The sequence below is a fragment of the Labrus bergylta genome, chromosome 1, assembly GCF_963930695.1.
Source record: "Labrus bergylta chromosome 1, fLabBer1.1, whole genome shotgun sequence".
Lineage (NCBI taxonomy): Eukaryota > Metazoa > Chordata > Actinopteri > Labriformes > Labridae > Labrus > Labrus bergylta.
This window is the reverse complement of record NC_089195.1, coordinates 5,874,866-5,889,266: the sequence shown is the minus strand read 5'-3', so window position 1 is coordinate 5,889,266 and position 14,401 is coordinate 5,874,866. Positions and strand designations below refer to the sequence as shown.

Here is a 14,401-nt window from a genome sequence, read left to right as displayed (position 1 = left end):
AGCTGCATGTAACGCTCGGTTCTAGCCCCCCTCAAAATAAATTTGTCAGTGTGACGTCTTGTCAGTGTGAGATCACTGATCTAAGCCCATTGGCTCGTTGTAGCAAGCCCTGCAGCTCATGTTTTACGCCCACGATATGCTATAGCCTGCGGTAGCACAGTAGTGCTAAGGTGCTCATGTTTATGCTACCCTCGGAGGCAAAGTGGCTGCATTCCCAATATGTTAAAAGGGGCGTGACATTTCCGAGAACCGTGCTGAGTGACTGACCAATTACGGCAGAGCCGACAGGCCGACCAATCAGATCAGACTTGGCACAGGTGGGGACTCTGAACGTGGGCACTTCAGAGCCTTAGAGAGAGAGTCAGAAGCGAGCCGGTGCATGGAGCGGCAGTACATGAAAACAGACACTTTAGAACTTTAGCTATTGTGAACATACTTCAGTAGGTACATAGATTAAATATATGAACCCCAAAAACCTCTAGCTACTGTACGGTTAAAGCTTGATTCTGACATTCATTTGGTCTACAGAAGTTGTCCCATTATACAAGAATCAATTTATTGATGGAAGTATATGTACGTGACAATATACCCTCTTTCAAGTACTGTTGGGATTCTTCCAGTTGACCTTGTTAACAAACAGGGACAACTTTACAGCTCTGTTCATTTCGAACATATTCTACACTTTTCTTTTGGTACTGATGCTATCCCTCTAGCTTATGCAGAAGTCTTTTGTTTTACATCTTGGAGACAACAAAGCTGTATGTGAGAGAAGATGCTTCGACCTGTGAAACAACTTTCAGATGTTTATTTATTTTAGCGTAAGTGTTCTCCTTCATGTTTCCCGTTGGTAGTGTTTCCCTCGTCCTCGCGTTTTTCTTACAGCCTTACTCTGAATGATCGCTGCCTGTTTTTGAGCCAGCCTTTAGCCTACTCCCGATTTGTCTTACAGCTGTTTTTGCCTTGTTGTGTACTGAATGTTGGACTTCTTTAAAACAATTACTCTTTTGAACGCTCCCTCTGAGTCTACATGTTCATCCATAGTGTGCTTATCTTTGTGTCAGGAATCAAATTCAAAACTGTTTACAATTCTGTAGGAATTAGATTTTTAAAATGTTGTGGCTAACAGTTTGGAGATGACATTAAGAAGTTGATTGTGAACTGAAGCAGAAAATGCAATAAGAGGAGGTTGATTAATTGTTTGACTTCTTCCGAACCCCTGAGCACATAAATAAATTTGGGCTACAAAGTCTTGTGACTGATTAATTTTAAATCCAAAGTTTACCTCTATTGTACCTCCATTCATTGGGATTATTTGCATACAAAGCATGAAAAGGTCTTTTGGTACATGGGACTGAATCCTTCTGCAAAGTCTGGTTCATTTTCATGCATGGGAGGGAAGGTTTCTTGCCCCCCCCACACTGACCTTTTTGCTGTGAGTTTGAGTTGTGATGTTTGTAGACGGTCTGAAAAAGCCCTGTGAATGCCTGAGGGCGGCCATTGCTTTGTTTCCAGACAAAATATTTTTTCATAGATAGAACAGGCCAGCTCACCTGAAAGGAATTCATCTCAAGTGGAGGCCCAGCAGCTCCAAAGTCTCTATTATTGTTGTTTTGATCTTTGAATCACATTGATTTGTTGTTTTGTGCTTCAATGAAAACACCTGTACACAAATAGAACAAACAAAAATAGTCTGGTACAAGTGCAGTGCCTAGCTGTTATGTTGGTTTGCCAGTGTGATATTATTTTTGCTCAGAACATGTCCTTGCAGAAACAATATTATGAGTTATTTTAGAAATTGTATCATTGGGTGCTGGTGGTGCAAAGTGCATGTGCCCCATGTAAGGAGGCAATAGTCCTCAAAGCAGGCGGTCAGGGTTCGAATCCGACCTGTGGCTCCTTTCCCGCATGTCATTCCCCACTCTCTCTCTCTCCCTGATTTACAACTCTATCTACTGTTCTATTTCCCCAACAAAGGCACAAAAAGCCCCAAAATTAATTGAATGATTAATATATTCATTCATTCAGTTGTATCTTGCTTGCAACACTCTACATGAAGGACTGCGCCTTCTGTTAAACATCTGACATTTGCGGACATCACCACTGTCATTGGCCACATCCTGGATGGTTACAAGTCCCTCACCCCTCCCTCCCCCCCACCATACTGAACAGCCCATAGTCTGCTGTGGACTCCTTCAGGTTCATGGGATTCACAATCTCTCGGGGACCTGAAGTGGTGCTCCAGCATGAACACTATTGAGAAGATGGGCCCAGCAGAGAGCGTTCTCTGTGAATCCCTGGAGGGTCTGATAAAACGATCTGTTAAAGGAAGCAGCCTTCTGGTACAGAGCGCCTGATGATCTGATGAATCTTTGATACTGGCAGTGACTCAGGTCAGTTGTGTGTCTGCTCCCGGGAGGTGAAGCTGACACAGAAGTCTGCAGGTCAGTCAGACTGCATTGGCAGTGTTAATATTTAATTTAGGCAGGCTGCCTGCCACCTTCACCTCAGAATACCACACAGTAGATGCTGGTAGGATTTAAATGAACTCTTTACAGTAGGGAATGGATTCTAATTGAAGCCAAATCCATTGGCTTTCCCTCCTGGACGTTTATTCATCGATGGGCCACCAATAGCTGCACTGAACTCCTCTTTATTCAGTTGACTTGGATCTTATCTACCTCTGCCAAACACTAAGTCACGCAACAACACACTTACTCTAAAATAGAACTGGGTGTTGGTGTAATCCGGGTTTGCAAGCTAGCAAATGGGAAAGTGGTGGTTTTGTAAGTCGTATTTAAGACAACTCTACAGCTCTGTACACTTCACACAAACTCAATGCTCAGTGATCTCTGAAGACAGATGACAACAGGACTTCTGCTGCGCCGCGCTCTTAGGCAATTTGAGTTCCCAAAGCCTAGCGCAGGGACTGTGGAGCATGTGCAGAACGCCTAGACCAATTTGGGTCCGATTAGGGTGTTTATATGAAAGAGACGAGCTGACCACGTTATGAAGATGTGTTAGTCCGTCTTTGAGAAACCATTTAGTACCATTTCAGTCGGACTCGCATGTTTACATTCATTTTAAATTCTGTAACATGTACAGCCGTCTCCAGATTTAATCCATCGTTTTTTCTTTATTAGTGAATTTTCTGTGGATCTGTTGGGTCTCTCACATTTTCAGCATTGTGCACATGGATTGAATGAATCTTAGTGTTGGCCAGGTCTTCAGTAAAGTGGTTTGTTACAGGTGTCTTCAGGTGTCCTGTTTCAGTGAGGCAATGTTTTCCGGATCACTCGTCCTCCTTCCTCCTCTCTTTCCAATCCGTCTGTGTGTCTACCTGAATGCACGTTAACTGTGTGTGGCACAGGGGCCCTGCTGTCATTACCGGATAATAGGAGAGAGAGCGCTGTCCTGGATCTGATCGCCTTTATTTAGCTGCTCCTCTCCTTTCTCTTTGTCCCTGACCTACATACACACACACACACACACACACACACACACACACACACACACACACACACACACACACACACACACACACACACACACACACACACACACACACACACACACACACACACACACACACACACACACACACACACACACACACACACACACACACACACACTGCAGATGTCAGGCACACTCTTTTAGACAAACATACGACAGATATTTGACCCTCCTGCAATGAAAAAGGTTTTGATTTCTGGTATTTTAATGATATTGCTGTTTAAATGTTTCAGCTTAAAATGAAATCAAACCATCAGTCGTCTATTTGAATGTCTTACTTAGGACGCTTTTTGTTTGGAATTAAGTTTAGAAGAAGTTTGTTAAACCAACGATTATTTTAAGAGCGTGATAACATATCATAAGCTACAAAAGACTTTAAGAATTTGTACAAACGTTGTCACCTCAGTGAACATTCTGTTTTTCCCTCTCAAAAAACAGAATATTTAAGCTAATACATTTTTTTTCTGTCATTTAACCTTTAATGCATGTTTTACAGTCACATTTTTAAAGGTTTGTGTTTATTATTTTATATATGTTAAAGAATCGCTCGCAGCACTAATATTTCAGCACCAGTAGAAAAAGTTTGAAATCATATAAAGTTTCCTTCTTATGAGTCTGTCTCTATTTCAGACAAAATGCAGCTTGTAAGAAATAAACAGTGAATATTCATCTAAAGCTGCATGCTAGCTCTTAATGCTAATCTGGTTTAAGTAATGGTCTAAACTGTTGGCAGAAAACCTGAAGCACTGTAACAGGAGAGCAGCTCCTCTTTTTTCCCCTTTAATTATCCAAAAAGGCACGATTGTGAAAAAAATATTAAGTCTAGAGTATATTGTAGGCAATAATAAAGTATAATATTAAAATGTTTTATGGAGCTCTACGTATTCTTTTCAAATGAATTGAATCTTAATGATGGGCTTCATATGCCATCATTAAGATTAATGCCAAATACAACATGTTAAGAAAAGTCTCAATTACTCAAACTGGTCCTTCAACTTGTTTCACTGAAGATTATTGAGGCTGTTCATCATTAGAAACACTTCCTTGGATGTATTACAGTATTCCTTGTTGTTGCACAAGTACTGCAAGTTCTTAGTTTTAGCCTGCAGGGGGCAGCATTTCTTAACTCTTTCACTTTAAGTCTGCAGGTTGAGGGTTGTCCCTGCAGCAAACAAACTGTCAGCTGAGCCAGAGGAAATCTAAAACATTTATCAAACTAATACCGACTAAAATGTATATTTATTAAGATTATTTTGAGTCTTGCACAACTTAAACATTTGACTTCAGCAGCCGACTGATCTGTCACAGGAGGAACACATGACGTCATGTCACTGAATATTTCACTGAATGTCTTTTTACTTACCACATTGAAGGGTAAAAATGAAAATAAATACGTATAAAGGTAACATTTATTCCTTATATCATTCAGGATGTCTTTACAAATAGAATAATTGAATAAAAAAATATTTGAATGAATGTGTTTCTTTTTCCCCCCGCTTTTTAAAATGAAAAAAACAACAACTACAAAACGTTTCCATTCATTTTACCATTCTTAAATAATGTTTAGAGAAAGAGTGCAACATATTTTGAAGTTATGTGAATCCCCAAGATTAAATGAATCTAGTTGTGTATTTTTATTGAAGTAAACATTTAAGGGCGATTATCATGACACACCTGACCTGGTGGATCTTGTGTCCTTAAACTAAGTCTTGGTTGTTTTCTTTTCCACCCTCATCTTTCATGTATCTCTTTAACATTCCTAATCGAAGAAATGCAATAACGTGTCCAAAATAATGTTAAGAAATGACATAAGACCTTGTGTGGTGACTTTTGGGGCAAACAGCGTCACTTGTCCTTTGAGGCTAAGTTTAAAAGCCGATGGGCTAAAAGCATTAACAAGATTAAAAACACAACATTAAGCCTGAATTGAATCAGCAGGTTTAGTGAGATTATAACATCTTCAAGCAGACTGCTGTCCAATGTGAATGAGTAGAGTTGTAAGTGCATAGTTTCCAGTCAGTTCTCAACAGGAGGTTTGTGTACAGGAGGATATGAAAGAGGCTATAGCTTCTGGGAAGAAGCTGTATTTGTGCAAACATTACATTTTCTTCTTTTCTCTATTTCCAGATTACGTCGACAGCCTGTCCTTTAAATGAGGAATATTTTCTTCATGTATCAAACGAGGATCCTGGCCTTTGAAGGAAGACTTTTTTAAAGTTCTGCACTCGCAAGAACAAGAGGATTGTTTTTTCTCTCCAAGATATGATGCAACCTTTAAAACCTAAACCTGAGACTCTGTGACGTACTAAAAGATTGAACAAAAAATATAGAAGCTGAAATAAATGCAATACATTACTACTATTGACATTTTGTCAGATGTCAATGAAAAGAGTATAAAGAAGACATTTTTGTGCGAACCCAAAAAAAAGGAAACGAAAGGTGGACCTTCTTCCTGACTCAGACATGAGTGTTTCACGGCCTTCTGAGGGTTTCTCTGGCCGGGGGAAAACTGGATCCAGCATGAGGCTCCCTCTCCACAGCGCAGGAGATCACAATGGAAACGCTTTCCCAATTTCCTCCTCCTCCTCCTCCTCTTCCTCCTCCTTTCTGGGGGAGTTGTCTCCTGAGTCCCTGCGGAGTCTGAGCAGTCTCAGCGGGGGCCGGACCGACAGCCCTCTGGATTATGACATGTTCGAGGTCACTCTGGTGACCACAGTGATGACCAAAGCGGATGAAATGACGGGTGTTGTCGTTTCAAAGTGGGCGCCTGAGGAAGAGGAGGAGGAGGAGGAAGAGGAGGGGGAGAGGAGTGAAGTGGATAACAGCGAGGATTACTCTGCAGGTAAGATGCAAACAGCAGCAGAGGTGACAGAATCCAACGATAACTCTGTGTCCATTTACCTGGACGCAGACGGTGGCGAGTCACAGTACGACACCTGTAACAACAAAATGATGCTCGCCCTGACGCTAATGGCGAATAGCGGAAGTGAAAGCAGCGAGAAGAGAAGGCACGGCTCCTCAACGCCTGACTCTGAAGCAACAGAAATCCCTGCAGATGATGATGACGATTATGACGATGAAGAGGAAAGTTTATTTCTCTCTGTGAGTTCTGACGTCGGTGTGCGGAGAAGCAGCATGACATTCACAAGCCTCACAGCTTGTGAGCTCCAGGTGGAGGGGACTGCGTTTGAGAGTGTTGCTGAATGTGAGAGGTCAGAGACGGGGTTAGAAGAGCCCGACGTGGTCTCTCCTCTCTGTACTGAGCCTCTTCCATCTGAGGCTTCAAATGAAACCATTCAGAGTCCAGCTCCAGAGGTTCATGAAGTCACATCACCTCCAACTGAGGAAGCTGAAAGATGTGAAGTATCCACCAAAAAAACCCAACTGAACACCAGAGCAGCAAAAACCAAACCAACAAATACAACTTCAAATGCTCCAAAAACAGCAACATCCACAGCGGCCATAAGATCCAGTCAGGAGGCAAAGAGAGTCTCCAGACCGGATCTAACGAATGTAAAGGCCAAAGTGGGGTCTCGCTTGAACACGTCTCCTACTAAAACACCAATCAAGGTACTGTGGTGTCACTGAACTGTTGACCAGCCTTCTTCAAAAGAAGCATTGAAAAAGGATAAATACACTTTTTAAGTATGAAGAAAAATAAAAAACCCAATTAAAATACAAAACAAGCACAAGCTTATTTCATTAAATGTTTTTTTTCTAAGATAGTGTAAATATAGAAAAATTTATACTCTACCACACATTGGAAATGACTTTACTCTGGCTTTACTGTGGCTTAAAGCGTTGGTGTGTGATGGATTATTTATTTTCTAATTGTATGTTCATATTCGGGTACAGTAATGAGGTTTTGAATTATTTTACATTTTTCCACTTAATTTCATGCCTGCATAGTACTTTTCATATTCTTCTTTTTTATTTGACGGCCTAGCTCTAATTAAAGGCTTTATATGTGATTTTTTGATCCAGCAGATGTCGCCCTTGAGCACCAGCATGAAACCAAAACAACTTGCGCTGCATTGTTGTGTTAGCATGCTAATGCTAGCGATCTTTATTATGCTCGTATCTTCACACTGCATGTAAATTTACCTGAAATGAGCGTGATCTAGAAACACAGTTAAGCAGTGAGTACAGTATGTTATTCTTCTTTTCTCTAGTCCCTCAATTAAACAACTTTTATACACGAGGGGAGGAGTCAGCCGGCCGTCCTGGCGATGTAAACAAACTGAAGATAGAACTCTGAAAACATCACAGACAGTGGGACTCATTGTAGACAGTCATGACTCACAGAGTTATTTTCAGAGGATATACTTGATTTCTATTATATTTAAGTGTGAAAAATCACATAGAAAGCCTTTAATCTGGCTTCTCATTTTGAAAATATTGCATAGAAAGCATGATAAAAAAGTGTTTGCAAGCTAAACTCCTGACGATGAACAACACAAGTTTCAGGCCTCTTTTTGTGCATGCACAATGTTTTTAAATGAGGCCTTTGGCCTCGATCTTCCTCTTCAAAACCCATAGGAGACCTAACATTTTGTATAAATACAACCTATTTAGTAATATATGAATTCATGAAACTCTATTGAAATACATGTAGATAAAGATATATGGAAATAAATACGACAATAAATGAAGATGGGTGTCAAATATCTGAAGCATATTTTCTAATCATTCTCCAAAAAGTATAATTTAATTATTACTTTGCATATTTCTTAATTTAACGTTTGATTGATTACTTTTTATGTTTACACATGGAAGTTTATTTTCTTTTTTTGCCCTCCTATGACTTCATGGTTCTCTGTCTAACTTCTTTAATTTCTCTTCTATCAGCAGAACAAATCTGCTCCAGCCAACTTGAAGAGAGTAGCTCCCAGGAAGGATGAAAAACTTAAAGAGGAGGGCGAGAAAAAACAAAGATCGTCAGCAGGTCCAGTCAGAGTTGCTGGCGTGATGAAATCCGTCAGAGATAAAAGCAGCAGCCTCAAAAGCAACCAAAGGACAACGTCTAGTGACTCCGCTCAGCCGGAGAAGAAGAGTGTGCCCATCAGTCAAAAACTGTCTGCCTCTACCAGCTCTCTGGGGTCTGAGGAAGGACCCCCAGGCCCCCACAGGAGGGCTGTCCAGGAAGTGCCTGATAATGAAGGTGTGGGGACTAAAAACAAGATGAAAGATTCTCATGGAGAGTCTGCAGTGGAGAAACAGAGGACTCCTATCAGGGTGAGTACTGTGAGCCTGTTCTGGTGTGTTCAGACTCTTTATGAGGAGAAAGAACTTTATTTGTAGAGCACCTTTTAAAATGTGCTTGGACAAACATTAAACCACGATAGGCAGCTGAACAGAACCCGAACACCAGATAAAGATGAAGTTAAATCCAAAGGACAAAAGCTGTAAAACACAGTGAGAGGAAACAAAGAATAAAAAGAGATGATAATATAAGAAAGAGGAAAAGGAAAGCACATTGAAAGATTAACAAAAGACAGTTGTTCATCCTCTGATATCTGCTTCTACCCCATTCTTGCATTTCAGGTTATAAACTGTGTCTCTATTCACAGATTCTGCTTGAAAATGCACACAAATATTGGTATCTGAAGCATTCAGGTTTACATTAGTAGTCTGAGAATAATGTGTGGAGAGAAAAGGTGCAGAGCAATTTCATATTACATTCCTTAATCCGATTTGCTTTAACCCGATGTCAATTCAGCTTCGAACTTCAAATCGAACTGTAAACAATGCAGCGTAATAAAGCAGGTCTTGATCAGAGGTTCCTTTTATTGTTCTGGAAGCCACGATAAGTTTGCTCTCACGTCCAAAAACGTTCATAAACGTCAGACATTAAGACGGGTTCAGAGATCTGACACACTGTAAACCATTCCAGTCCTGGTGTGGACCAAATCTGGAAATTCCACCCTCACCCCACCAGCTCAGGTGCGCATAGCATGAGTATCATATCTTCTTCACTTGTTTTATATAAGCTGGGTTTACACTCTTCATGCCTCATATGTCTTTAATAGCTGCTGACATAATAATATGATGTCATTTTTTTTTTATACAATTGCCAACGAGGCTGCATGAACAGTTCTGGCTCGAGTGGCAGGTTATGCAACGGAGTCGTTGTGAAACAGAGGTGTTACCTTCCCTGGGAACACTTTATACGTGACATAACCTGTGTTTGGAGGCAATTATTGGATTAAGAGTTCAATTAAAAAAAGTGTCTCCAGTATTTTCTTTTATGACGTGCCCTGGTTAGAAATGTATTCAATACTTTTATTTCTTAACTTCCAGCTCTGCAGATAACATGAAAAAAAAACAATACAGGCATGATACTTTGTCAGTATCATTTAGGAGATGTCAGGAAGGTTGGCGTTATGTCAAGAATGAAACAGACTGATGATGCACATGTCAGAAGAGTGAGATTTAGTGATCTGATGCTCTGAGCCTTTTGTTATTTAGCATATTTGACACACAGTACAGACTGTACAGTTGCTTAAAGTGTGTTTTAATTACAGGAGTGGTACATGTGCAGTGTGCGTGTCTCTGGTATGTGTTTTTTAAAGATCCAGTAAGAAGGTGACAGGTTTCAAACCTGCCCCAGCGTATTCTCTCACAGGCAGCCTCAAGGGCTTTGTGTCAGCACAGGTGAACTGCTCACACATGTACAGCAACAAACACCTACACTAATGTAAATACAGGCTGTTTCTTTGCATCAGACTATTTTAGAAAATTGGCTTCTAAAAGTCAACACTTTAAGTTATCCATCCAGAAAGCTAAACGACTTACAAAACGGACAAGAAAAGGAAACTCGACGGCACAGCAGAGGCGTCTAGTGAATGTGAGGCTTAATGAAAGAAAGAGAACCAGACAACAATACCGCATCTTGACAGCAGTTTAAGAGCAGCAGAGATTTTTCATTCAATGCAGTGTTTCCCCTAGGTTTACAGCTTTTGGGTGGGGGACACACGCCGACACAAACACTTGAAGGAATCTTGGTGTTCATGCGTTGCTTTTAATGACAGATGTCCTTTTCTATCGTAAAGGTATCCTTAATTGACTTCTTCCCCTGATGTCCGATTCTATCCACTATCATATCTCTACAATAAAGGCACAAAAAGCCCCCCCCCCAAAAAAAAATATAGACCGCCCCCCTAATATAATGGTAGGGGAAACACTGCAATAAGGAAAGTCTGATTATGTAAATTGCAGACACATTTATATTCATAATTTACAGTACAGTCATACAGGGCTTTGGTTGAAAAGAAGTTGTGATTTTAAGTTTATCATGGCCTGAGGTTCAGTTATCTTTGCACAGAGCAGCTGGTAGAAACATCCTTCAAAAGGACACGTTTTACTCTTTTTACTCTTTTTACTCTGCGACTTCATATCAGAGCCTGGACTTTATAACCAGCACTTCTTTCCCCCTCACTTCTTCTACAAAAGTACCTCTATTTCAGTAAAAGAATGCGAGTGCTTTGCAACCTCTGCAGAGTGGTGACGAGGAACAACAGTTCAAAGTTTGACTCTGAAATCTCTTCCACAGACGTCAGACCCTCATCCACAAACTGGCTCCATGTGTGCTGGCGTTTAAAGAGCCAGAGGGGGAGAAACGTGTGTGTGGGGGGGGGACACTAAAGCGAAAGGAGGGAAAATTGGCCTGGTCTGAGTTGGGATCCTCAGGGGGAATGTACAACACAATAGCAACTTTTTTTTTTACCCACTTGTGGCTGCAGCACACTCCCAGTTTTTTCTCCTCCCTCTCTTTCCTTCTCTCTCTTATTCTCCTCCCCCCTCTTGTCTCAACACTCTCTCTCTCCCTCACTCCTCCCCTCTGCTCCTTCACCGCCTCCCTTGCTTCCCCCATTCCACATTTGTGACTCTGAGTGGGGTATGGCTAACACCATGGTCTCGGTGCGCAGCTCCGAGCTGGGGCCCCTGGGCTGGGACGCTGTCACTAAACGTCAGCTCTTCCTGCAGAAAGTCTCATCCAAGCTGGGGCCCAATGCCAGGCAGCAAGGGGGTAAGGGGACCTCTGGACAGTCTCTACCTCCTCCAGGGTCAGGGACTGGACCTCCCGGGACCAGACAGACCCAAAGTGAAGGCTCCACGCTGAAGGAAGGAGGACAGAGCGGCGGGGGAGGATCTCCAACCAGACGGAGGCCGAGTCACAGTCAGAGTCCGGGTGAGTCTATCTGGTCTTAGCGGACACGTTTACTTCATGAAACCTGAATGTAAACACACAGCGGCTCAGATGCAGCATGCAGTGTGGGCATGTTTCGTCAGCTTCTCTGTCTGTGTACATCTGTGTGTGTGTGTGTGTGTGTGTGTGTTTGTGTGCCTCTGTGTGTGTTGAAGAAAAAGTGTTCTGTCTTTGCAGCAGACTCAGGAAATGAGCAGGCTGACACTGCAGTTAAAATGCCTTCCACATACCTCTACACCGCTCACATGTACTCATACACACACACACACACACACACACACACACACACACACACACACACACACACACTCACACTCACACTCACAGAAAAAACACACTGTTTTGGATGCTCAAGAACACACTGTTGGATGATTTCCACACTTGGTCACATACAGGGAGCAAGTTGTTGACAGGCAGGCATTTACTGCTTGTGTGTGTGTGTGTGTGTGTGTGTGTGTGTGTGTGTGTGTGTGTAAGTATGTGTGTGTGTGTGAGATTTTCCTCATGTTAGAATCTCAGCTGCAGTGTTGCATAAGAGCAGAGTTTCTTGGTCTACATCAACACAACCTATTAAAAACTTTGCTGGACACTCAGACTGTGCGTGTGTGTGTGTGTGTGTTTGCAGAGTCATTTGACTCTACACCTTGTTTGTTTTCAGGGGATGTTTGAGAACACGAGTAACAGTTTTCTCTTTAACCACATGAAAACAGTCGAGGCTGCGGCTCTCGATCGGTTGTTTCATGTCCTCTTTTTTAAAACATTGAAATGAAAACACAAGGGGCTCGAGCTGTCATTCATTTTGCGGCAGAGTGCTTCAGTTTTTCATACTATCACTTTCTGTGGTCATCATGACATTGTTACACACAGTTAAAAAACGTGTGCAGGGGCGGGTTCTGACAGTTCAGGCAGAAATCGTCCTCTCTGTAAATACCTTTTTTTTGGACTCAATTTCAAGATTTGAATGACTAATTATAGTTTGTTGACTTTAACAACCTCTTTGATTGGGATGTGCAGATTTCTTGATTAAACTGCAATTGAATAAGAAAATGATACCATAACTACAGCAACACTGTGGTTTTGTTGCAGATTAAAGTATCAAAACACTTCAGCAGAACTTTAGTCAGACAAATTAGAATATCTCAAAGTAGGAGTATATACTCTATATATATATATATGTATATGTAAAAATGTTTTTGTCTGACATTCAGACATTTGTTCTTGATCAACATGTTTTGGTTGTTAATACAGCAAAATCCCAGAAGACGTTTCTATTATTGATTTTTTTAAACTTTGTGTTTGTGTTGAGAATGGTGACATGAAGACGGAGTGTTTGCCGTTAGGACAGTTAGCATCCAGACATTGTGTTTGTAAATATAGTCTCTAACACTGGTGACGAAAACACTCAACTTATCTCCTCTCTGGTGTCCTGTAATTCCACTCCTGTCTGTAAAGAAGTGTGTGTGCACTGTGTGCGTGCGTGCGTGCGTGCGTGCGTGTACTCTGTGTGGAACTTGACCGTGGTTTTCCACAATCACTGAGCTGCAGTGTGTCATTTACATAGAGGAACTTCTGTGTCTCTGTGGATGAAAAGTATATTTGTGCTATGGGGACTTTTAAAATACATGAAAACCCTGTTAGTCTGACTGAAAGCGTACTGCGTCAATTTTCTTGAAATCCAACTAATGCACATTGTCAATGCGTCTCTGGGTCATTGTACTCTTGCATATTTACACCTCAGTCTGCCTGACCCTCAAAGGCATTCTGTCCACGCTCCCCAGTCTTCACCGGGCTTTGACCTGGAAGTTGACACTTCGACATACAACCAGTTTGCAGCTTGCTGACTTGTTTGTGGATTGTTTGGTATGTGACGTAATAAGTCAACTGGATGGTCCAGTAACCCATCACCACCTAACTTAACGCAGTCAGTTCTCTGCTGGTGCTTGTATACTGTGACAAGGAGTCCAACTAACTGTCCTAATCCAGCTCGAACTGAAGCTCGACTTGACTGTGCTGTCGTCAGCTCACAATGACTGAACTGTAGTGTGTCATTATAGAGCCGGAAAAGCTTCTGCACATTTTTTCTGTGTGCGTGTGTGTGTGTAAAACCAGATCTTTCTCTTGATAAAGGTCACATTCTGCTGGACAAAAGCTTGTCTGTCCTCTCTGCAGGAACAAACGGACGCCTCTTGACTTCTCTCCATTAAAAAGACTTCTTTGAGTGTGTGTGTGTGTGTGTGTGTGTGTGTGTGTGTGTGTGTGGGGCATAGAGCCGTTTTGAATATGCATTGATTACGTCTTTACACATCTTTTCCGTTACAGGTTAAGTGGACATGCTCAGTGTTTTTATCTCTGCTCTGATGTGCTGGTCTTTGTAAACAGAGCGGAGTCAACCTCACTTATAGATTATTATTTATCACGGGGCTCAGCTGAAGTCACATTCTGCTCTAGCAATGCAACTCTTTTCAACAGATGGTCTACCTGGTTCGATATATGTTATCTGTTAAAAAGCTTAGCATGCTACAGTTGTATGATACAACACAAGTATCTAAAATACATCTAATCCAGCCTTACATGTATGATCTACAAAAACAATCATCTTCATAGCCCTGAAAATAAATGAACTCGTTTCACACCAAAATGAATTCTTGTTTGCAACTCTAAAACAGAATCCCACAGAAC

At 41.5% G+C, this 14,401-nt stretch overlaps 1 protein-coding gene across 4 annotated transcripts in view; it reads left to right on the top strand.

Moving 5' to 3' along the window:
• LOC110001298 (microtubule-associated tumor suppressor 1 homolog) overlaps positions 1–14,401 on the top strand; it is an 81,185-nt gene that overhangs the window by 20,630 nt on the left and 46,154 nt on the right. For 3 of the 4 annotated variants that reach the window (XM_065950047.1, XM_065950110.1, XM_065950018.1), the window contains exons 2-4: positions 5,641–7,083; positions 8,362–8,748; positions 11,500–11,704. In XM_065950047.1, coding sequence (XP_065806119.1) covers positions 5,977–7,083; positions 8,362–8,748; positions 11,500–11,704 — 1,699 coding nt within the window. In that variant the 5' untranslated portion in view covers positions 5,641–5,976. The remainder of the gene's footprint in view (positions 1–5,640; positions 7,084–8,361; positions 8,749–11,499; positions 11,705–14,401) is intronic. The other variant, XM_065950081.1, reaches the window with a different exon arrangement.